The sequence below is a fragment of the Ovis canadensis genome, chromosome 20 (genome assembly GCF_042477335.2).
Source record: "Ovis canadensis isolate MfBH-ARS-UI-01 breed Bighorn chromosome 20, ARS-UI_OviCan_v2, whole genome shotgun sequence".
Lineage (NCBI taxonomy): Eukaryota > Metazoa > Chordata > Mammalia > Artiodactyla > Bovidae > Ovis > Ovis canadensis.
The window spans coordinates 36,996,258-37,018,443 of record NC_091264.1 but is presented as its reverse complement, the minus strand read 5'-3'; the positions used below and the strand labels follow the sequence as shown (position 1 = coordinate 37,018,443).

The 22,186-nt window shown below is 37.6% G+C and overlaps 2 protein-coding genes across 4 annotated transcripts in view; one reads left to right on the top strand and one right to left on the bottom strand.

Moving 5' to 3' along the window:
• Positions 1–741: 741 nt before the first annotated feature.
• Positions 742–20,949, bottom strand: CENPQ (centromere protein Q). Its single transcript, XM_069563147.1, has 9 exons — positions 20,840–20,949; positions 16,091–16,230; positions 15,251–15,305; positions 14,089–14,215; positions 10,710–10,778; positions 5,932–6,061; positions 2,929–3,048; positions 2,693–2,767; positions 742–1,635 (listed from the first exon to the last, which is right to left on the bottom strand). Exons 2-9 carry the CDS (start codon positions 16,190–16,192, stop codon positions 1,504–1,506), a joined length of 810 nt encoding a protein of 269 aa, XP_069419248.1. The 5' UTR covers positions 16,193–16,230; positions 20,840–20,949; the 3' UTR covers positions 742–1,503.
• The window catches only part of MMUT (methylmalonyl-CoA mutase), a 41,406-nt gene continuing 39,792 nt past the window's right edge, over positions 20,573–22,186 (top strand). The window contains exon 1 of one of the 3 annotated variants that reach the window (XM_069563144.1): positions 20,573–21,188. The gene's annotated coding sequence lies outside the window, so the exon portion shown is untranslated. Of the gene's footprint in view, positions 21,213–22,186 lie in introns of all 3 variants that reach the window. The other 2 variants (XM_069563146.1, XM_069563145.1) reach the window with 2 other exon arrangements.

The window sequence follows — 22,186 nt, the reverse complement described above, 5'->3', positions numbered from 1 at the left end:
AACTCCGGGAGATGGTGATGGACAGGGAGGCCTGGAGTGCTGTGATTCATGGGGTCGCAAAGAGTCGGACACGACTGAGTGACTGAACTGAACTGACTGATGGCCAGTTTATGTGTGATAAAGAACTACCCCTTAGCAACAACAGTGAACCTTGTTGACTTTCAGTCACCTGTTAAACAGACATTCTGACAGGACAGTAGACTTAGTAACTCCTTCATCCCACCAAAACTATTATAAACATCATGACTAATGACAGAAATCAGTGAGCTGGGGCTCTCCTAGCATTCTAAGAAACACAAGATTATAAATTTCCCAGATTTTTGAAGTTTTAAGACATTTTGTAAAATCTTTTTCTTTTAGTTGCTTTTCCTAGCACATAGTAGACAGTCCAAAGTATATACAATCATGTTCTCTTTAAATGCTGCACTACAGATTTCCTTTTCTGAAGACCTTCCTTCCCCTAAAATCTATTAATGTCCTTCTTGACCATTATTTCGTAAGAGGATATTGCTTCTGACCCTTTTGTTGAGCTGTCCAAGGTTCCCAATGACTACAGTGAGCACTAAATCCAATCTGTTTAACCCAAGCTGTCTTCCTGGTGGTCTCAGTCTGGAGGGCATTACCAGAATTAGTGCACCTTCTAAATTAACTGACTAAACATCCTAGGTTAGACAGAAAAGTAATTAAATGAGTTATTTTATTCCACAAATACTTAAAAACAACCCAGACGATATCTTGTGATTGGTTAAAAATGATTTTTAATGTATTTAAGTGATAATTTCTTCACATGAATATGCATATTATCATGAGGAAAGGTTTAGAAAAAAGTTTTTTTTTGTTTGGCATTTGTTTTAAGGGAATAAATGAGCTTGGGTTTCTTTTTAACAATTTTATGAAGTAAAGGTATGCTCTGATGAGAGTAGAAAATAAATATTCAGCATCTATTCACTAACCTAAAAAAAGAAACAAAACTTTCATGCTGCCTTTAAAGTTAAAGACACCTGGTTAATCATAATGATGCCGCATACAGTCTAGAGTGTTGTGTAAAAGAGCAAGGGCGATTGGGAATGTTGCAAGTTCCACATGACCAGACAGAAAATGCAAGTCATCAGCTAAAGAACAATAAGGAGAGCAAACACTTATGTTTTTATGTGCTAGGCACTATAAACAATATACATACATTAAATCATAGTATCACACTTGCTTTGCATTAAACAATAAACAAGCTCTATCAGCTATTATAAACCATCAGATTGTGGCTATTCTCACTTTATGGTTATGGGCACATAACTGGAGATACAGTAATATAAATGTGAGTTCCTAGACTTGTGAACTGATAAAAACAGTCTTTAAGGCCTACATTAGATGCTAACGGTAGACTTATAGAGGTTAAAGTGCATATCTGAAGAAGCCTCAGCCTCTGCAATATCACATAGATTAACATTTTTACAATTCATAAACATTAATATGGGACAATCTACAAAAAAAAAAACACCCAACTCTTTAAGAGGCATCCAGTCTTTTATAGACTTCTTCAATGAAGGTGAGCATGTGCTTCATCTGGTATGAATTATGGAGAACTTCCAAGTCCTTCAGAAGACTGTTCTGATTTGGAATTAGCGTCAGAATTTCTCTCTGTGGGCATGAGAGAATAACTCATTTTTTAAATTTTATTTTTTATTGATATGTAATTGACATGAACATTATATTAGCTTCAGGCATATAACATAATGATTTAATATGTGTATACACTGCAAAATGATCACCACAGTAAGTTTAGTTAACATCTATCACCAGACATGATACAAATTTTTTTTTCCCTGTGATGAGAACTTTCAGATCTACTTTCTTAGCAACTTCCAAATATACAATACAGTATTAACTCTAGTCACCAGCTTATACATTACACCCCCATGACTTATTTATAAGTAACTGGAAGTGTGTACCTTTTGACTTTACCCATGTAATTAGTTTTTAACCTTTCACTATGAAAAATATTGTATGTATTGATATGTTATTTAGAGAGAATGATAAAATAATAATCTTATATAATCACTCAACTGCAATTATCTATCAACTAATTGCCAGTCTTCTTTTAAATCTATATTATTCTGTTTCCTCTCTGCCCATTCCCATTCCTCAGCCTATGTAGATTTCAGATAGGAAAATTTCTGCTACTTTATGAGAAAACATACAGACTTTCTACCAGGGTAAACAGTGACACTACAGTATCTATTGGGGTCCCTTGAAAAAAGATAAGTTACCAGTGTGCAGCCTACTACAAACAGGACATAGTATACTATTTTAGGAAAAGTTACATGCAATTATTAGAAGCATAAACAAAGCAACTGTCAGAATTTACTCCCAGAAATCTATCCTACAGCCATGAATATACAAATGTGTAATAATGCATATACAAAGGTGTACACAGCATTACCTGTACTAGAAAAATTATTTATTTCCAAAATCTCCACAAATTACATTATGGCACATCTATATAATGGAATGTTATACAGCAAAAGACAAGCATGAGATGTTCAAACTATACCATCATATGAGAAAAATAATTTTCCCTTACAGTTTATATCATAGGTTTCATTTGTTTAAAAGAAGAAGTAGCATATAATTTTTTTTACCTATATGAAATTTATAACTGGTGATACAGTTAATATGGTAAATTGTAAGTACTTACCTGAAGGATGGGTGCTCTGAGACTCTTTTGAGAAAGTTCAGGAAGAGAGAGTACCCCACTATCTATATGAAACATCTAAAGTAGAAAAAGAAAGCTATAGATTATTTTGTAAAGCTAGACTGTTTCAAAAAGTTGATTTCTCTTATTATACTCAAAAGCTGTCTGGGTAAAATCTAATAATGAAGAATTATATCCAGATTCTAGTAATAACTTTTTTTTTGGTGGGGGACAATTACCTGTTTTATCTTCTTTTCTTCTTCTTCTACCTCACTTGTCAGAACACGAACTTTGTTCTTTAGGCTGTGAATATCCCCAGTCATTGACTCTATAGTCGCTACCATTTTATCTGTTTCTTCCTGCATCAGAAAGAGAAAGCTAATGCTTTAAATTAAATATACTATTAAGTGAAACCCAAACAGTTTTAAAAACATCTTACATATTGAAACACTTCTGGAAGAAACTGGTAATTTTCATTTTTCTTTCAAAAAAGTCTCCCTAGAGATTGATTTACCAGTGGAACAAAGATGTAAATGAACCTTTTGAAACTTTCCTCAAAAACTTACCAAAGCTGCTGGTATCAGAGATCCTGGAAGACCTATGTGAATTTAGCAGAACCCAAGGATTCACAGCAGCAGGTATAGCAGCATTCCTTAAGCAGCATGTAATAGCAGAGAAACTCTAATTTAGGAATATCTGAGTGCTATTTTCACTTGCCAAAAGAATAAGTGCTGAACATTTGGGCAAAGATAATAACAGAAAATGAGTGGCAGTTTCTCACATAAAAAGAACATAAAACGTTCAGAGGAAACAAAACAGAAAATAAATGAATGAAATAAATATGGGAATACCAGGGGTGTACTGACTGCAGGCCACACATAGAGTTAGCCAACTTCTGGGTTTTTAAATGGTATTAAGTACTGCATTGCTTTCAAATCTAGTCCTAGCAACAGCAAAGGACAGCGCGGCCTCTGGGGATCAGGGAACAAGTAAATAAGCCATACAGAAGCCACACGAAAGTAATGAAGTAATAACTCTGAAATCCTGATGAGCAATATGGTTGGTATTTACATTTAACATCATTTTCCAAATACTGAAAGCAGAATTGTTACTGTCAATTATAGTAATCTTCCTTAACAAATATATTATGGCTTCTAGAAACCATTAGAAAGGGTACCTACAGAGGTCTGCAACTGCTCATGGGCTGTTTTTGATTGGTTCAAGAGCTATGAATGATTTTTACATTTCTAAAGGATGTTAAAAAAATGAAAAAGACTGTGCAATGAAAACCAATGCGACTCATAAAGAGCAAGATGTTTATCATCTGACCCTTAAAGAAAGGTGCTGATTCCTGAGTACCCAAAACTCTAGGTCTGAGAGCTCCATTTACCAGGCCAAACAAGGTCACAGGATCTAATACAAAACATGGAGAACTTGTTATATAACTGAAATTTGTATCATATAATTGAAAGTAGAACTTAAATGTCCTTACCAAGAAAAAAAAATAAGAGTGAGGTGACAGATGCATTAATGAATAAGATGGGGGGGAAACCCTTTCACAATGTATACATACATTAAATCACCATGATGTACACTTTAGATATCTTACCACTTTGCTACTTATATCTCAAACAAAGCTGAAAAAAAAAAAAGCCATATTATGCTTCCCAACTGTTCATTAAGCAGGGGAGCTAGTGACAGTACTGAAAATATACTCTTGCCAAGCTACACTGTAATGAAAGTTAAATATAACCTCACGCAATGAAGAAAGTGAGAAAGCCACTAAAAACACCACTCTATAAATTTACAGAAGTCATGTATGGATGTGAAAGTGGGCAATAAAGAAGGCAGAGCTTTTCAACTGTGGACTCTTGAGAGTCCCTTGGAAACCAAGGAGATCAAACCAGTCAATCTTAAAGGAAATCAACCCTGAACACTCTTTGGAAGGACTGATGCTGAAACTGAAGTTCTAGTATTTGGTCGCCTGATGCAAACAGCTGACTCACTGGAAAAGACTGTGGTGCTGGGAAAGACTGAAGGCAGAAGGAGAGGAAGGTAACAGTGGATGAGATGCTTGGATGTTATCACCGGGGAAATTCTGGGAGATGGTGAGGGACAGGGAAGCCTGGCGTGCTACAGTCCATGAGGTCTCTAAGAGTCGGACATGACTTGGTGACTGAACAGCAACGTAAATTTACAATATATATATTTACAAAATATATTAAGTTTACAATATATTTACAATATATAAATTACAAATTTATAAACCTGTAATTTACAGAGCTACAAGTAGATCTGCTGCTTACAAATAAACTCTTCCATTTTTATTCTCAATCACATGGAAAAGCTGGAATGACCTATTTGTGAATGCTGACTCACTGGGGATGCAACCCCTGTTTAAACTACCACCACCTTGTAACAGATTAACAGACTTATTACTTTAGAAAGTTGACCTGCAGACAAAGACCAGATCTACAAACTACTTCAAAACAGCAAAAGTATATACGGTCCAATCTGTTTTAGTTTTAATAATTATATAATAAGCCCCTTAAGATTGATTTTCTTAACTGCTAAAGTATCCACTAATGAAAAGCCTGTTGTTTATCCTAACAGCAAATATTATCTCTCACTACCTTCCACAGGATAAAGATAAAAAATCACATGCCCTAAAGTTGGACTAACAGGACTGCATCACAACTGTGAGCAGTTTGTCTAAGGTTCAGCTAAAAATGCCAATATTTCTCTTTCTCACATTTGTAAAACATGAAATATAGCACAAGCCTCTGTAAGTCATTAAGGGCTATAACTGTAAAGTGCTTAGAACAGTGACTAGAAAAACATAGAAGGCTCTTGTTACAAGTTATCTATAATGATTATAAAAATGATGATGATGTTGTGTTCTTCTTGTCAATAAAGTAGCACTGAAGGACAGAAAAACTAATGTTTTGAAATTCTACAGCATTTAGTGATGAATTCCTATAACTTACTAATCAAAAATAAGCGTTCATTATATTTAAAGTCTGATAAAAAAAATAAGGCTGCTACTTAATTACAAATATATTAGAAATAGTCAACTTTAGAGGACCAAAATTGAAAGGTTTTGCTTTGATTAAAAAAAAAAAGTTAATAAAAAACCTTGCCCAAGATGTAGTACTAGTAGAAAAATAACATAATTTAAAAAACTTTAAATTAAATCTCTTCCCCTTTCCCCTAATAATGAATTCCCTTTTCAAACTTCATACCTGCAATGATGCCAGACCTTCCTCATTATCTCTGTGCTGTGCCCTTTCCGTTTTCAGTAGACTTGACACATGAGATAAATCTTGTAGCTTTTTGGGAGGGACTTTCAGGGTTTCACACAGTTGCAGCAATCTTTGGGACAGAATAACAACATAACTGCTTATTTTTGAGTACCATTAGTATTGTTTTTGATTTGAAATACTGTAGTCCCCTTTTTCTTTCCCTCATATTTCTAAAGGCTGAAATATTCTTTTATTAACAGCGGCTAATCTTAGCAGTAAGCCTCCCCCTGACCAAAAGCCCTGACAAGTCCTCATTAAGTCTTTCGATTGATTAAGATTTACCACAAATCATGGGGTATCTAGGTTGCTTTATAAAAGGAAAAGTTTCTCTTTTACACATTTAACGATTGACTATTTATACACAGTTTAAAATAAACTAAAAATTTCCTTGTATCTTCTGAATGTGTTTCCTGGACTACTACAGTACATAAGTCTATCATTTAATGTGAATTTCTGGTAAGAGGTGAAACACTATTCTGTTAGTCTTAACTATGACTCTGAACTTTAAATCTCGGTTGTTTCACAGAATGTGACCAATAATAGAGAATGCCTGTATCAGTTACTCTAAGTTAATGATTTTTTCCTAACTTAAAAAAAAATCCCCTTCAAACCTCATGACTAACCTCACTTCCAGTAGACAGCAATACAGCTTTCCCAGGTTTGATTCTTGAGTTCCATGAGGAAGAAATCAAGAAGCAAAATCTAAATTTGGTTCCTTCTGTCTAATAGCAGTGTGTCTGGATCCTAAAAAATCCTACTACTTGAGATTTGCAGGCAATTAGAAGAAGAGTGGAACCCAAGATTTGTCTTCCCGGGATCATACTCAAAATATTAATTTTTATAAAGAAAAAAGCAGGTTGTTTAAACTCTACCAATCATACTTTTCATTAAACTGTCACGATAAACTTCAGCTATTCCCCAAATCATCATTAGCCCATAAGCACAAAACCTGTCTGAATTTTTGGTTTAAGTAAAATAAAGATTCCCTTTATAAACAGTTTTTTTCTAAAACTTTATCAAACCTGTTCTGCAGAAAGGTCATTCACCATTCCAAATGTTCTAAATTTGTAGGTTATTCTACAAAATCTTACTAAACTAAAAATATAACCAGTGTTTATCATGTTACAATATACCTATCATAATACTATGTCAACAACATCTAAGCACATTTATGACATTGTATATCTATAAGTCAGAATTCCCCAAAATATGTTCCTCTAGAAAGTGTAGTGGTTAATTTTTGTTGACTAGCAACTCTATTGTTTCATGGCAAGGAAAAGCATATATGATTCAATCTATATCAATCATAACAGCTCTTGCCACAAAATCAGTACAACGAGAGGCAAATCACCCAAACCAATCAGAATCAATCACCCAGAATATTCTAACTGAAGCTAAGAGGCTAAGAGCTTTCTTTTGCCTCTTTCTAAACGGAAGCTATCTATATATACAGTTCTAATCTACTGAGGACAACTTGTCTAAAAGAATGAAGACAACATGAAGACAGAAGCAAAGACTACACTAATTATACAATAAAGAGTTCCTGTGGTAAACACTAACTTGGAAGATGCTGGGTTGGGAAGATCCTCTGGAGAAGGAAATGGCAACCCACTCCAGTATTCTTGTCTGGGAAATCCCATGGACAGAGAAGCCTGGTGGGCTTTAGTGTATAGGGTCTCAAGAATTGGACATGCCTAAACCTTTACCACCAGGTTAAACAAAATGAAACAGATTTATTTACTGTAGGGTTTTAATATGTTAATATACCAGGAAACATAATTCTCTATCACTTTTATTCACAAAGTATCTCTAAGCACAAGTGTTCCAACTATATTTGGAGACATGCTGTGCTGTGCCTAGTTGCTCAGTTGTATCCGACTCTTTGTGACCTCGTGGACTGTAGCCCCCGCCAGGCTCCTCTGTCCATGGAGATTCTCCAGGCAAGAATACTGGAGTGGGTTGTCATGTCCTCCTCCAGGGGATCTTCCCAACCCAGGGCTAGAACTGGGGTCTCCTGTATTGCAGGTGGATTCTTTACCAGCTGAGCTACCAGGGAAGGCCACAGAAATGGTGCTAGAGGAAAATTTGTTGAGATTCTAATTAGAATCAATTTGCTAAGGCTACATTCTGTCACATCAGTAGAAGGGAAAGTATCTTGAGTATTGCTACTTTGGAAACTAAAAAAAGAGAGCTGTGAAAGCAAAAATGAGGAGACAATAAGCAGTCTTTGAAATATGTCTCTCCATGGCTGCTGTATTGTGAAAAAACAGGTTATCTGTTGAACAGAATTTAATCTTTTCTGAAGAAGCAGTGTGATTGCTGTGAAGAAGAGTTATTACATACTAAAATATTCTCATTCATACACACCAAACATGGCTACCTGCCCCATATTAAAAAGATCATAAATAGCTACATTTTATTTATTTTTGCTACACTTTTATTATGTATTAGTTTATCTATTAAATTTTTAGTCATTCCTTGTTTACTAACAGGTTGCCATTCCTGTAAACAGTTTATAAGTTCACTACTAGTTGTCTTTCTTTAATCTCTTCAACCTGTCTCCACAAACTCTCACACCCATCCACTCCATCCTATCTTCAGTTCAGTTCAGTCACTCAGTCGTGTCCGACTCCCTGTGACCCCATGAATTGCAACACGCCAGGCCTCCCTGTCCATCACCAACTCCCGGAGTTCACTCAAGACTCACGTCCATCGAGTCGGTGATGCCATCCAGCCATCTCATCCTCGGTCGTCCCCTTCTCCTCCTGACCCCAATCCCTCCCAGCATCAGAGTCTTTTCCAATGAGTCAACTCTTCGCATGAGGTGGCCAAAGTACTGGAGTTTCAGCTTTAGCATCATTCCTTCCAAAGAAATCCCAGGGCTGATCTCCTTCAGAATGGACTGGTTGGATCTCCTTGCAGTCCAAGGGACTCTCAAGTCTTCTCCAACACCACAGTTCAAAAGGATCAATTCTTCGGCACTTAGCTTTCTTCACAGTCCAACTCTCACATCCATACGTGACCACTGGAAAAACCATAGCCTTGACTAGATGGACCTTTGTTGGCAAAGTAATGTCTCTGCTTTTGAATATGCTATCTAGGTTGGTCATAACTTTTCTTCCAAGGAGTAAGTATCTTTTAATTTCATGGCTGCAGTCACCATCTGCAGTGATTTTGGAGCCCCAAAAGATAAAGTCTGACACTGTTTCCACTGTTTCCCTACCTATTTCCCACGAAGTGATTGGACCAGATGCCACAATCTTAGTTTTCTGAATGTTGAGTTTTAAGCCAACTTTTTCACTCTACACATTCACTTTCATCAAGAGGCTTTTTAGTTCCTCTTCACTTTCTGCCATAAGGGTGGTGTCATCTGCATATGTGAGGTTATTGATATTTCTCCCGGCAATCTTGATTCCAGCTTGTGCTTCTTCCAGCCCAGCATTTCTCATGATGTACTCTGCATAGAAGTTAAAAAAGCAGGGTGACAGTATACGGACTTGATGTACTCCTTTTCCTATTTTCCATCCTATTTTACCCTTTCTATTTTCTTACTATTAATATCATTGAGAATTATGAATTAAAAAAGCAGTATTTGTGCTCATGCTTCCCAAGAATAAAGTACTAGGTCACAAACATTTCCAGGCAAACCTGAGGAAACTAAGATGCAGAACATTCTTCTATAAAAAGAAAGCTGGAAGTAGGTGATTTTGACTTTCAGATTCTTTATAAATTCTCTTAAGTTTAACTTCAAAACTTCATGCAGCAGCAGCTTAGGGCAGATAGTAGGAAAAAAGAAGTCACTGAAAATTATTGGCAGCGGTGACTTTAAAGAACACTTGGGGGCTTCCCTGGTGCCTCAGTGGTAAAGAATCTGCCTGACAATGCTGGAGATGCAGGTTTGACCCTGATGGGGAAGATCCCACGTTTCAGAGCAACTCAGCTCCTGTGGCACAACTATTGAGAATGTGCTCTACAGCCTGGGAGCTGCAACTACCAAAGCCTGGGTGCCTTAGAGCTTGAGCTCTGCAGCAAGAGAAGCCACCACAATGAGAAGCCCATGTCCTGCAGCTAGAGAGTAGCCCCCGCGTGCCACAGCTAGAGAAAAGACAATACAGCAACGAAGACCCAGTACAGCAAATTTATTTATGTAAATAAATAAATAGAATTACTTAAACAAAACACAACAAAAAATACTTGAAAAGAAACCTCCACCTGAGACCTGCCAGAGATAAATAGCAATAGTATCCTGGAAAATTATACTTGTTACAAATAAGGTTATATAATATGAAGTGAAGAGAAAACAGGGCAATAGGGTTAAGTATCAAATGAGAGTGGTGAACTGTTAACTTGCAGTTGGTCAAAATGAAGTTGAAAGGAGTTAGAGTTGAAAAATTTTTTTTTCAAACCTCAACACAGAAAAGTGAACTTTCGAAGTAGTTCTGATTTTCAGATTCTTTAGAAATTCTCTTAAATTTACTTACTTCAGAATTCCATGCAGCATCAGTTTAGGGTAGAATACATATTCCCAAACCATTCATCTTCTTAAAACGTCAACAACAAAACAAAACAAACAAACAAAAAAATGACAACAACAAAAGAATGAAAACCCCAAATAAAAAACTTCTATATTCCATAAATATCTGTTCTGGTAGCACAAGAACAGACTGGATTTTTACCAACTGTGTTTCAACTGTTTTTTTATTGTGTAACTATATTACCTTTTCTTTAGGAAATTCAGATGATATTGAATTTGTTTATTTTCTCTAATACTGTCACTCAGAACTGATCTAGAAAAGAAAAAATAGGGATTGAATAAATATTGGGATTGAATATGTATTAGTTTCAAACATTACATTATATTTAATCTATTTATTTTTTCTAATTTCTTTCAAGTGCCCCTTCTTACTAACCAGGCAGAATCAATCACTTTATTTTATGTCAAGGACATTTAAAGCAGAGGAATAATCTAAGTGAACTAAGATGGACTGGAATGGATGAATTTAACTCAAATGACCATTATATCTACTATTGGGCAGGAATCCCTTAGAAGAAATGGAGTAGCCATCATCGTCAATGAAAGAGTCCGAAATGCAGTACTTGGATGCAATCTCAAAAGTGACAGAATGATCTCTGTTCGTTTCCAAGGCAAACATTCAATATCACGGTAATCCAAGTCTATGCCCTGACTGGTGACATTGAAGAAGCTGAAGCTGAACGGTTCTATGAAGACCTACAAGACCTAGAACTAACACCCCCAAAAGATGTCCTTTTCATTATAGGGGACTGGAATGCAAAAGTAGGAAGTCAAGATACACCTGGAGTAATAGGCATATTTGGCCTGGGAGTACAGAATGAAGCAGGGCAAAGGCTAATAGAGTTCTGCCAAGAGAACGCACTGGTCATAGCAAATACCCTCTTCCAACAGCAGAAGAGAAGACACTACACATGGACATCACCAGATGGTCAACACTGAAATCAGACTGATTATATTCTTTGCAGCCAAAGATGGAGAAGCTCTATACAGTCAGCAAAAACAAGACCAGGAGCTGACTGTGGCTCGGATCATGAATTCATAACCAGACTGAAATTGAGGAAAGTGGAGAAAACCACTAGACTATTCAGGTATGACCTAGATAAAATCCCTTATGATTATACAGTGGAAGTGAGAAATAAATTTAAGGGACTAGATCTGATAGAGTGCCTGATGAACTATTGATGGAGGTTCATGACATTGTACAGGAGACAGGAATCAAGACCATCCCCATGGAAAAGAAATGCAAAAAAGCAAAATGGCTGTCTGAGGAGGGCTTACAAATAGCTGTGAAAAGAAGGGAAGCAAAAAGCAAAGGAGGAGGAAAGATATACCCATTTGAATGCAGAGTTCTAAAGAATAGCAAGGAAAGATAAGAAAGCTTTCCTCAAGTGATCAATGCAAAGAAATAGAGGAAAATAATAGAATGGGAAAGACTGGAGATCTCTTCAAGAAAATTAGAGACACCACGGAAACATTTCATGCAAAGATGGGCACAATAAAGGACAGAAATGGTAGGGACCTAACAGAAACAGAAGATACTAAGAAGAGATGGCAAGAATACACAGAAGAATTATACAAAAAAGATCTTCACAACTCAGATAACCACAATGGTGTGATCACTCGCCTAGAGCCAGAAATCCTGGAATGCGAAGTCAAGTGGGCCTTAGGAAGCATCACTACGAACAAAGCTAGTGGAGGTGATGGAATTCCAGTTGAGCTATTTTAAATCCTGAAAGATGATGCTGTGAAAGTGCTGCACTCAGTATGTCAGCAAATTTGGAAAACTCAGCAGTGGTCACAGGACTGGAAAAATCAGCTTTCACTCCAATCCCAAAGAAAGGCAATGCCAAAGAATGCTCAAGCTACCGCACAATTGCACTCATCTCACATGTGAGTAAAGTAATGCTCAAAATTCTCCAAGCCAGGCTTCAGCAATATGTGAACCGTGAACTTCCTGATGTTCAAGCTGGTTTTACAAAAGGCAGAGGAACCAGAGATCAAATCACCAACATCCACCGGATCATTGAAAAAGCAAGAGAGTTCCAGAAAAACATCTATTTCTGCTTTATTGACTATGCCAAAGCCTTTGACTGTGTGGATCACAATAAACTGTGGAAAATTCTGAAAGAGATGGGAATACCAGACCACCTGACCTGCCTCTTGAGAAATCTGTATGCAGGTCAGGAAGCAACAGTTAGAACTGGACATGGAACAACAGACTGGTTCCAAATAGGAAGAGTACATCAAGGCTTTATATTGTCACCCTGCTTATTTAACTTATATGCAGAGTACATCATAAGAAACGCTGGGCTGGATGAAGCACAAGCTGGAATCAAGATTGCTGGGAGAAATATTAATAACCTCCGATATACAGATGATACAACCCTTATGGCAGAAAGTGAAGAACTAAAGAACCTCTTGATGAAAATGAAAGAGGAGAGGGAAAAGGTGGCTCAAAGCTCAACATTCAGTAAACTACGATCATGGCATCCAGTCCCATCACTTCATGGCAAATAGTTGGGAAACAGTGGCTGACTTTACTTTTTTGGGCTCTAAAATCATTGCAGGTGGTGATTGCAGCCATGAAATTAAAGGATGCTTATTCCTTGGAAGGAAAGTTATGACCAACCTAGACACCATATTAAAAAGCAGAGACATTACTTTGCCAACAAAGGTCCATTTAGTCAAGGCTATGGTTTTCCAGTGATCATGTATGGATTTGAGAGTTGGACTATAAAGAAAGCTGAGCACCGAAGAATTGATGCTTTTGAACTGTGGCATTGGAGAAGCCTCTTCAGAGTCCCTTGGACTGCAAAGAGATCCAACCAGTCCATCCTAAAGGAGATCAGTCCTGGGTGTTCATTGGAAAGACTGATGCTGAAGCTAAAACTCCAATACTTTGACCACCTGCTGCGAAGAGCTGACTCATTTGAAAAGATCCTGATGCTGGAAAAGATTGAGAGCAGGAGGAGAAGGGGACGACAGAGGATTAGATGGTTGGATGGCATCACCAACTCGATGGACTTGGGTTTGGGTGAACTTGGGGAGCTGGTGATGGATAGGGAGGCCTGGCATGCTGCGGTTCATGGGGTTGCAAAAGTCATACACAACTGAGCGACTGAAATGAACTGAATGATCTAAGTTCTTTTTATCACATTATATCATTGTAACTAATTTATATGCCTCTTCTCATGGATTTCAGTGCCTTGATGGCCGAGTCCTATCTCTGTATTCCTGTTAGCACTGCTTCCATATAAAGTATCAATTTGAGCAAATTTCTTCCTAAAGTATCCCTCTTGACAGAAAAAAGTTTTAAGTTTACAGAGAGCAGATTAGGCCATGTAAATTTCATTTTTATTTCAGCAATAAAATTCCAAGTTTCTGATATTAATAAAGGCTTTTTTAAATTGAAGGCGTAGGCCATCAAAAGACATTAAAAAAACCTTGCGAAAGAGAAAAACACCGTATCACCATAAAATAGACAAGAATATTTAAAAGGATACTGTTTGTAGGAAACATAAGTAGAAATGAAAACAGTGAAATGTAAAATATTTCACACTCACATTGCTACAGATTCCATCATATTTTGCAAATGTTCTCTGCTACTCTTCGAAAGAGGTTGCCAGGTTTTTCTCTTGTTGGATGCTATCTTTACCTGTTTTAGAGTAGTATGCTTTGTTTGTCTTGTCACTGGTCAAAGAAGAGACTGTGGTTAATCTAGAAATGTGTATATTTTTATTTATAAATTCAAGGACAAGTTTATCTAACAAGAGCCAATGGAATTCTGAGAACCACAATACTATAAAGCTGTATTAGCTGTTTAATTTCTTTTTTTATTGCACAGTCATAAAATGCCAGGTGTTGAATATGTTGTTATTGTGTTAACTTAAATACCATTAGCTGATATTGCAGACAGAAACACAAGACAATTTTAAATGAAGAACCAATTATTAGGATTCAGCATAAAAGTCTGGTTCTCAGAAATGACCTGAACTAACGGACTTATTGAGAAGACTAGGAAAATGCTTTTTGCCATATGTTGGGTGGCAACTGGAAGTAAGGCAATAAACCAAACCAAAAATGGATATTGAGTGTCTGGTAGGTTACCGACATTGTTCTGTTTATAATAAATAAACAAAGGATATACACTACTGGCTTACATGAAAATTCATTTGGAGAGAAGGGAGATTAAATAATTATAGTTACAGGTATGCAAAGCATTACAAAGGAAAAAGCACTGTTCATTATGTAAGTATAAAACCAGAGGACCTAACCTGTTTCTGGGTGAGGAGGTAGAAAATTCTTCCATGATGAAGTGATATTTAAGTAAAGATGATCACTCCAAACTAATTTACTCTAGACAAACTTAGCTCCAATTTAATCTAAACAGTGGTAGCAGAACATGGTATTTGTCTCAAAGAGAAAACAGCAGGCATGTCTCTATATCACAAATCAGAATAAGTCAGACTGTTGTATACTTTGAATTTCTCTAGTTCCTTTCAATTTAGAAACCCACACAGTATTTTGCTGGTGGTGGTAAGTAAAATTTTAGCTGACCTAGGTATCTGACTAACCAGCACTACATATTCTTGCAAAAATGAGAGTGCTTCCATTTATTACTATGTTTTGCTTATGCAAAATTCATAAACAAGATGCTGAGAACTTTTTCATAAATAGATATAGCTTGAGAAAGATATGGTGAAACTAAACATAGAAAAGAAATACCTTCAGAAGACAGATGTTTCGGATGATTTTTATTTTTTTTCACTGTGTTTCTAACCTAGAGAGAAAAACACACAAACATGCACATACAATTAAGCACTTAATAAAAAGATACTGCTTTTACGATAGAATTGTCATGTATATTGGAGTGAATTCATATACCTTCTGGAAAGATGAAAAAAAAGCATATTGCTACTTCTACAGCAAAAGGTGTGTATTTATCACAAGTGGAGGATATAATAAAGCAACTCCTGAACAATGGTGATAATGTATAAAAGAATTTCATATGGTGCTAAAGAATGTTTTAAAGAAATCATTACTTATTTTGCCTGTGAAATAGTGTTAAATACTTTTCCCGCAAAACAAAAAATATAGGCATTACCTAATACAGAGAAAAAAATACTGATTATTTCTTTTATAAGAGAGGCACAAAGTTATGGCAGGAAGAAGCTAATTCCTCTCCAACTAATTTTTCTCGATGTTAATAAAAATCTCTCCCACCAACTGACGGATTCTCTTGTCTTTTAATATATGAATGCCATATTCACTTTATTATACTTTACTACCAGTATTCCCATTTGAACACCTTAGCAATGTCCCATAGCATCTTCCCCAAAGAATTCTCTGATTAATATTTTGGAAAAGGATAAAAAAATCTTTATCTGCAAGTTTTTATAAATCATGTTGCAGCAGCTCCCACATAACCATATATATGGAATATAAATTACTATAATTTGTAGTAAAGCTGACCTTTAGTCTTCACATACTCCTTTATACAGAACAGATGATATTTTTGCCAGAGTCCTGAATGATAAACTCTTTGAATAAGTCCTGAATGATTACCTTTTTCTCTGGTAATTCTGCTTTTTCATCATCAATTTTTCTTTTCAGATTTCTTTTTAACTGTTGAGATTTTTTCTTGGAAGCATTTGCTTTGCTAGACATCTTGATTTAAACAGAACAATTGTAACAGTTTTTCAAATCTGTAAAGATGAAAAGGACACAGAAAAATGCTTAAGACTTGTTTTATTACAAATATTTTGTTAAAAGGACTACCTATAAATGTTCCAAGTTTGCCTTTAAAAAATCAGAATGAAAGTTTTGGGACAGTATTCTGTGTTTTTAAAGCATTTAAACATATTTTAAAATAAATAATGCTGGTTCTTATTAAAGATGTCTAATTCAACTTCATTAAAAAATTTCTGCCATTTGTATGGCCTTAAAAAGTCATATAAAACCACTTTCACATTTCTTACTTCATACTCCCCCATATAGTAATATTATCTCCATGCTTAAATCCAAGAAAAGGGAAATATAAAGTGCTGAATTGTTTTTTTCTGGTCACAGATAATGTCAACTCAGAGTAACATTCAGGTCTTATTTTAGGCTTAATGGATTCATCATTCTATGTGACTTAGCACACACACAGACAGATTTATGCCAAAGATGGGAGGAGATAACTTTTAGGATTATACCATGAGTCTACACTGTAGAAATTTATGTGGTAAATTCCCTCTTAAGGATTTAGGCTATAATTCTTGCTAGGTTGCAAGAATTATAACAAAGATTCTTCACACCAAACTCATCTCTGCTAAAAGAAACAGAGGAATAAAATATTCATTTCTGCATTAGACCATAAGGAGCAGTTTAAAGTCAGGTACAGTATGTTGACATGCACACACATACCCCCCTAAATATGTGTGGTATGTACATTACACACACACACACACAATTAGATATAAAGATAAATCAGTCACCATTTCTTTTCTAAAAATTCAAAGTTAATTACATTAATACAGTTATATACGCAGATTTAGAGACAGACAAAGAAGGTACTCTGAATAAATCTATTCCCTTAAATTTTAAAAGGAAAAGTTCAAGCTTTCTCCCCACCCCCAAAATGGTGGGAAAGAATCAACTGAAAGATCATGAGCTATACTTAGGGACTACATGTCAAATCAGCTACAAAATACAGTTGTTCAGTCGTGTCCGACTCTTTGGGACCCCGATGGACTGCAGAACGCCAGGCTTCCCTGTCCTTCACTATCTCCCAGAGCTTTATGAAACTCACATCCATTGAGTCGGTGATGCCATCCAAGCATCTAGTCCTCTGTTGTGCCCTTCTCCTCCTGCCTTCAATCTTTCCCAGTATCAGGTCTTATACAATGAGTCAGCTCTTTGCATTAAGTGACCAAAGTATTAGAGCTTCAGACTCAGCATCAGTCTCTCCAATGAATATTCAGGATTGATTTCCTTTAGGATTGACTGGTTTGATCTCCCTGCAGTCCAAGGGACTCTCAAGAGTCTTCTCCAACACCACAGTTTAAAAGCATCAACACTTCGGCGCTCAGCCTTCTTTACGGTCCAACTCTCACATTCACAAAACACAGTGGAAGCTAAAATACACTTTACTATGCTCCTGAACAATGTGGTACCTTATGCTATACCAGTCTCCTCTGCTTCATTCTTGAAATGTCTAATTCTCTTAACTGAACACTCATGCCCTTTACTTCCCCTACTTAGAAACCAATCCATATGCGAGCTGTGCTTGTGGACCTCTCCTGGAAGGGCTGCCATGTACAGTTCAGGCTGTTCACTGGAGAAAAGCATCCAGGTGAAGAAACCATTGAGGGCTAAGATTTACTCCTCATTCCATTCAGGAGACTAAAAATGGTACAAATTCCTTCTCACTCCTGTTGTTGAGAGGTGTAGTCTATGTCCCCTTGTCTTAAATCTTGTAGACCCTGCAGCAGTTTAAGTGGTAGAATATGGTGCAAATGATTCTGTACCAGATTCCTGGCCAAACATGAACAGATTAGTAGCTACCACTACCCCTTGCTTGGAATATTTGCTCTTGAAACCCAGCTAACACTCTATGACCAAAGTCAACATGGAGAGGAACTGAGGACCTAGCCAAAAGCCCCAGCTGAATTTCCAACCAATAGCTAGTATCAACTTGCCAGCCTCATGCATGTACCTGAGCCAACAGGCTGCGGCTGATACTGCATGGAAAAGTCATCAATCAACCCTACCAGCTGATTCCAATTCTAAATTCAGGAAGAAAGTAAGTGATTTTTTTTTTAAAATTAAAAAATAAAAACCCTTAAATAACACCCACCTCATAATACCCAAACTCTTTACCATGACACTTGCAGTCCTCAACAATCTAGCCTTGCCAAGCTTTCCATACTTCTCTCCCACGACTCCTCAAATGAGTCTCCCTCTCCAGCTAGACTTGATTTTCTGAACACACTGTGAATAATGCACTAGTTCTACCTGAGCTTCACTCTCCTGTCTGTGCCCACCCTCCTCTCAGATTGTGAGCCATCTGCTTCTGAAAACCTTCCTAACCACTTCCCCTCACTGCTCTCTGAAAGTCTGTGGGCTCTTATGGTCTCTCTCATTTGGCACTTATTTATAGTTCGGTTTTGTTAATCATTTTTCTTGATACTCTTTATTCACTAACATGTAATTCAGTGCTACAGTCTTTTTAAGTACAGAAATTAAAAATATTCATTTAGAAACTTTTATAGCAACTTGACAACAATTTTAGGAATGTTAGGTCTGGTCAAAAAATAACTGGCTTTATTTTAAGTTTAATTTTTCTGGTAATTCATTTAAAAAGACTTAAGGTAAGTTTTAGAGAAATTAAGCAGAATTTGAATATAAAATTTGAATATATCCACCTCACCTTCCCTACTATCAACATCCCTTACCAGAGCAGAGCACTTACTACAATCCATGAACCTACAGTGAACACATCATATCACCCCAAATTTATGGCTTACACTGGGGTTCTTCCTTGTACATTTCATGGATTTGACTAGTAATTTGTTTATTGTATTTTACAAAAGTAGCAGTTGTAGTGACTGATTAAAAATTAAAGCAACAATAACAAAAAAAAATTGGTCCTTTATCACAGACCATCTGAAAAGCTCTATTTTCATTGATACATACTTGAAGCAATAAGCCATACAGCAAAGAAACCAAAGAGCTTCCTGATGAGGATAAATGAGGAGACTGAAAAAGTTGGTTTGAAACTCAACATACAAAAAACTAAGATCATGGCTTCCAGTCCCATCACTTTATGGCAAACAGAGGGGAAAAAAATGGAAGCAGTGATAGAGTTTATTTTCTTGGGCTCCAAAATCACTGAGGATGATATCTCCAGCCACGACAATAAAAGATGCTTGCTCCTTGGAAGAAAAGCTATGATAAACCTACACAGCCTATTAAAAAGCAGAGACATCACTTTGCTGACAAAGGTCCGTACAGTCAAGCTATGGTTTTTCCAGTAGTCACATATGGATGTGAGAGTTGGACCATAAAAAAGGTTGAGCACTGAAGAACTGATGTTTTTGAACTGTGGTGTTGGAGAAGACTTTTGAGAGTCCCTTGAACTGCAAGGAGATCAAACCAGTCAATGCTAAAGAAAATCAACCCTAATATTCATTGAAAGGACTGATGCTGAAGCTAAAGCTTCAGTACTTTGGCCACCTGATGTGAAGAGCTGATTCACTGGAAAAGACCCTGATGCAGGGCAAGACTGAAGGCAAAAGAAGAAGGAGGAGGCAGAGGATGAGACGGCTGGATAGCATCACTGACTCAACAGACATGAATTTGAGCAAACTCCAGGAGACAGTGAAGGACAGGGGAGCCTGGTATGCTGCAGTCCACGGGGTATCAAAGAATCGGATGGTCAGGACTTAGTGACCAAATAACAACCACAAGTGGTAGTAGGCAGAGACAGATATGAAAACAGTTTCCGTGTATAGTCAATTATACATACTGCAACAAATGTTAGACGAGTGCATATCTCAAACTGGTGTGTGCATGGGGAGATATAGGGTACTCAGAGAAAAAAGTAGTATATGAATGACATTTTGAAATATTTAGCTAGAAGAAAGGGAAGTAAAGTATCTGACAGGAAAAAAGGCCCATTGGCAGGACAGCTCAAAAGAAGTCAGTCTGTTCAGGGAAAATTCAGAGAGGCTTTGACATGGGCAGACGCAACGGACAGAAGAAAGACTCGAACTGTAGTTTGCGGCCAGACTACATACTGCAGTAAAGAATGTATTCTTTACCCTGTAGGAAACAGGGAAGCATTCTAGGTTGTCTTGGTTTTCTTTGTCAGCTTGCTGAAACTCGTGGAAACCACCAATCTAAATCTCTATGCGGGTAGAATAGGTGAACACGACGTCTGCCAAAACTTACAAACACGCAATGTTTACTTTTTGCAACTGATGCCTCGGGGTAGCGACGCTGCCAACCGCAGTTTCCTTAAGGCTCAAAGGCACTTATCACTAACGCTGCACTTCGCTCCACGACTGACTGCGGGAAAGAGTAACGAAGCAGGACGAAGATGAGGATGATTCGGGGAAGGGAGGGAGGAAACATGCGTGGCTTCACTCCTTCTTTGCGAATCATACAGTACTTTGTTTATCCCCGGCTGCGAAAGGCAAACCTGTTCGGATCTCCCACTCTCCTTTTGGAAAACCACTTGAAACTCCTCAAACACAAGCCGCCAAGTTTGCCGCAAAACTTATCCCCCAAACTGGAGCCACCGGCGGGCGAAGCGCTTTCATTACTCACCAAAAACTGATCCTTGAACCCTTTCAGGAGCTGTGCTCAGAGCATTTCGCGCCCAAACCATCCAAAGCAGAGGAAGCCCGGAAGTGAGCACAGAGAAACCGGAAACGCCTACGGGGAGTGGCGGGCATCTATCCACGCCCCCTAACGTCATCAGGAGCGCGCCCACGAAAGCGTGACGGGATTGGTTGGAACGAGGGCGGTCGGCCGACGCCCCCATCCCGTCCCATCGCGTTGGCCTTTGCGCTTGCTTGGTCCCGGGCCGTGCTTTGGGGACTTCTGACTTGCAGAGCTCGGGGTTCCTAGGTCCGGCCGTCGTCTTCCAAGGCCTCGGTCTGAGACAGGCCGACTCGTGAGTAAGACCGTGCACCTTGAGGCACGTCTGCCTTTCAGATCCCTCCATTCTTCAGACTCCTCCCCACCCTTAGTTGTCCCCGGAGAAAGTTGTCCTTTCTCTCTTCCCAACTCCCAACTTCCTCCTTCTTTACTGCTGAGAAGGGATCCCACTCTGCTCTACCTCTTCTTAGGTTTAAATGCTCCACTGGCCTCTCTCTTTCAGTGAGGTCCGCGGAAGTTCGGAGGTACTGCAGAAAAGTAGGTGCTTTTAATGTCCCAGAGGCCATATTGCCATCTTCCCTGGTTACCCAGGAACCCCGAAGTTCCTCCGGGCAGAGAGCGATTGTAGGATTCCAGAGGAATATGCTGTCTCCAGAGCTGCCTCCTTCGAGGCAGCGGTGGTTGTGAGGGTTTTTTGTGAGGGGTGGCGATATTGGAAGTCTCTTTCTGTGTACAGATGAAGGTGATGGTGAGAAGTGGAAAGACAGGTCTAAACGTACTTGAAAGTGTAAATTGCTAACTTGTTCTCGTTTTTATCTGGAAAGAGAGTAATCTTTTATACGCACCAAATTGAGTAATATATTTGTGTGTGTCAAATTTTAAATCACTTGATGATTTTTCTCTCAGTATTTTATGTTTAAAGACTTATTTATGCTGATACTAAATTTAATTTGCATGCTCTGTGTTGTCCTCTCTTACCTAAATTGGACGAACATTGGAGGCGGCTAGCTTTTAAAGTAGAATCACGTGTAAACAAATTTAAAAGGGATTTGATTCAGAACTGTATGTAGGTGTTTTACCCGTATTTTTTTGAGGGTGTGGCAGATGTTGCTTCATCATTAGGGCAAATGTTGCTTCATTGTTGCTCTTTCACACATTTTAATCACTCATAACTTATTATATTTGCTTTGCATATTATTTCTTTGGTTGTTGAAAGTGTCTCTTGATGTATCTTTTGAGAAAAGTTCAGAAATCCTGTTTCCATCAGCCGAAGTTGTGTTCTTATCTAAAAAA

What these genes read in the sequence shown, in the direction of transcription:
- CENPQ (XM_069563147.1), bottom strand. Translation starts at nt 16,192, where the DNA reads ATGTCTAGCAAAGCAAATGCTTCCAAGAAAAAATCTCAACAGTTAAAA. An exon ending in CAGAATTACCAGAGAAAAAG is followed by an intron (nt 15,306 to 16,090) that starts GTAATCATTCAG and finishes TTTTCTCTCTAG; the next exon opens with GTTAGAAACACAGTGAAAAA. An exon ending in AAGAAAAGAAGATAAAACAG is followed by an intron (nt 2,768 to 2,928) that starts GTAATTGTCCCC and finishes TTTCTACTTTAG; the next exon opens with ATGTTTCATATAGATAGTGG.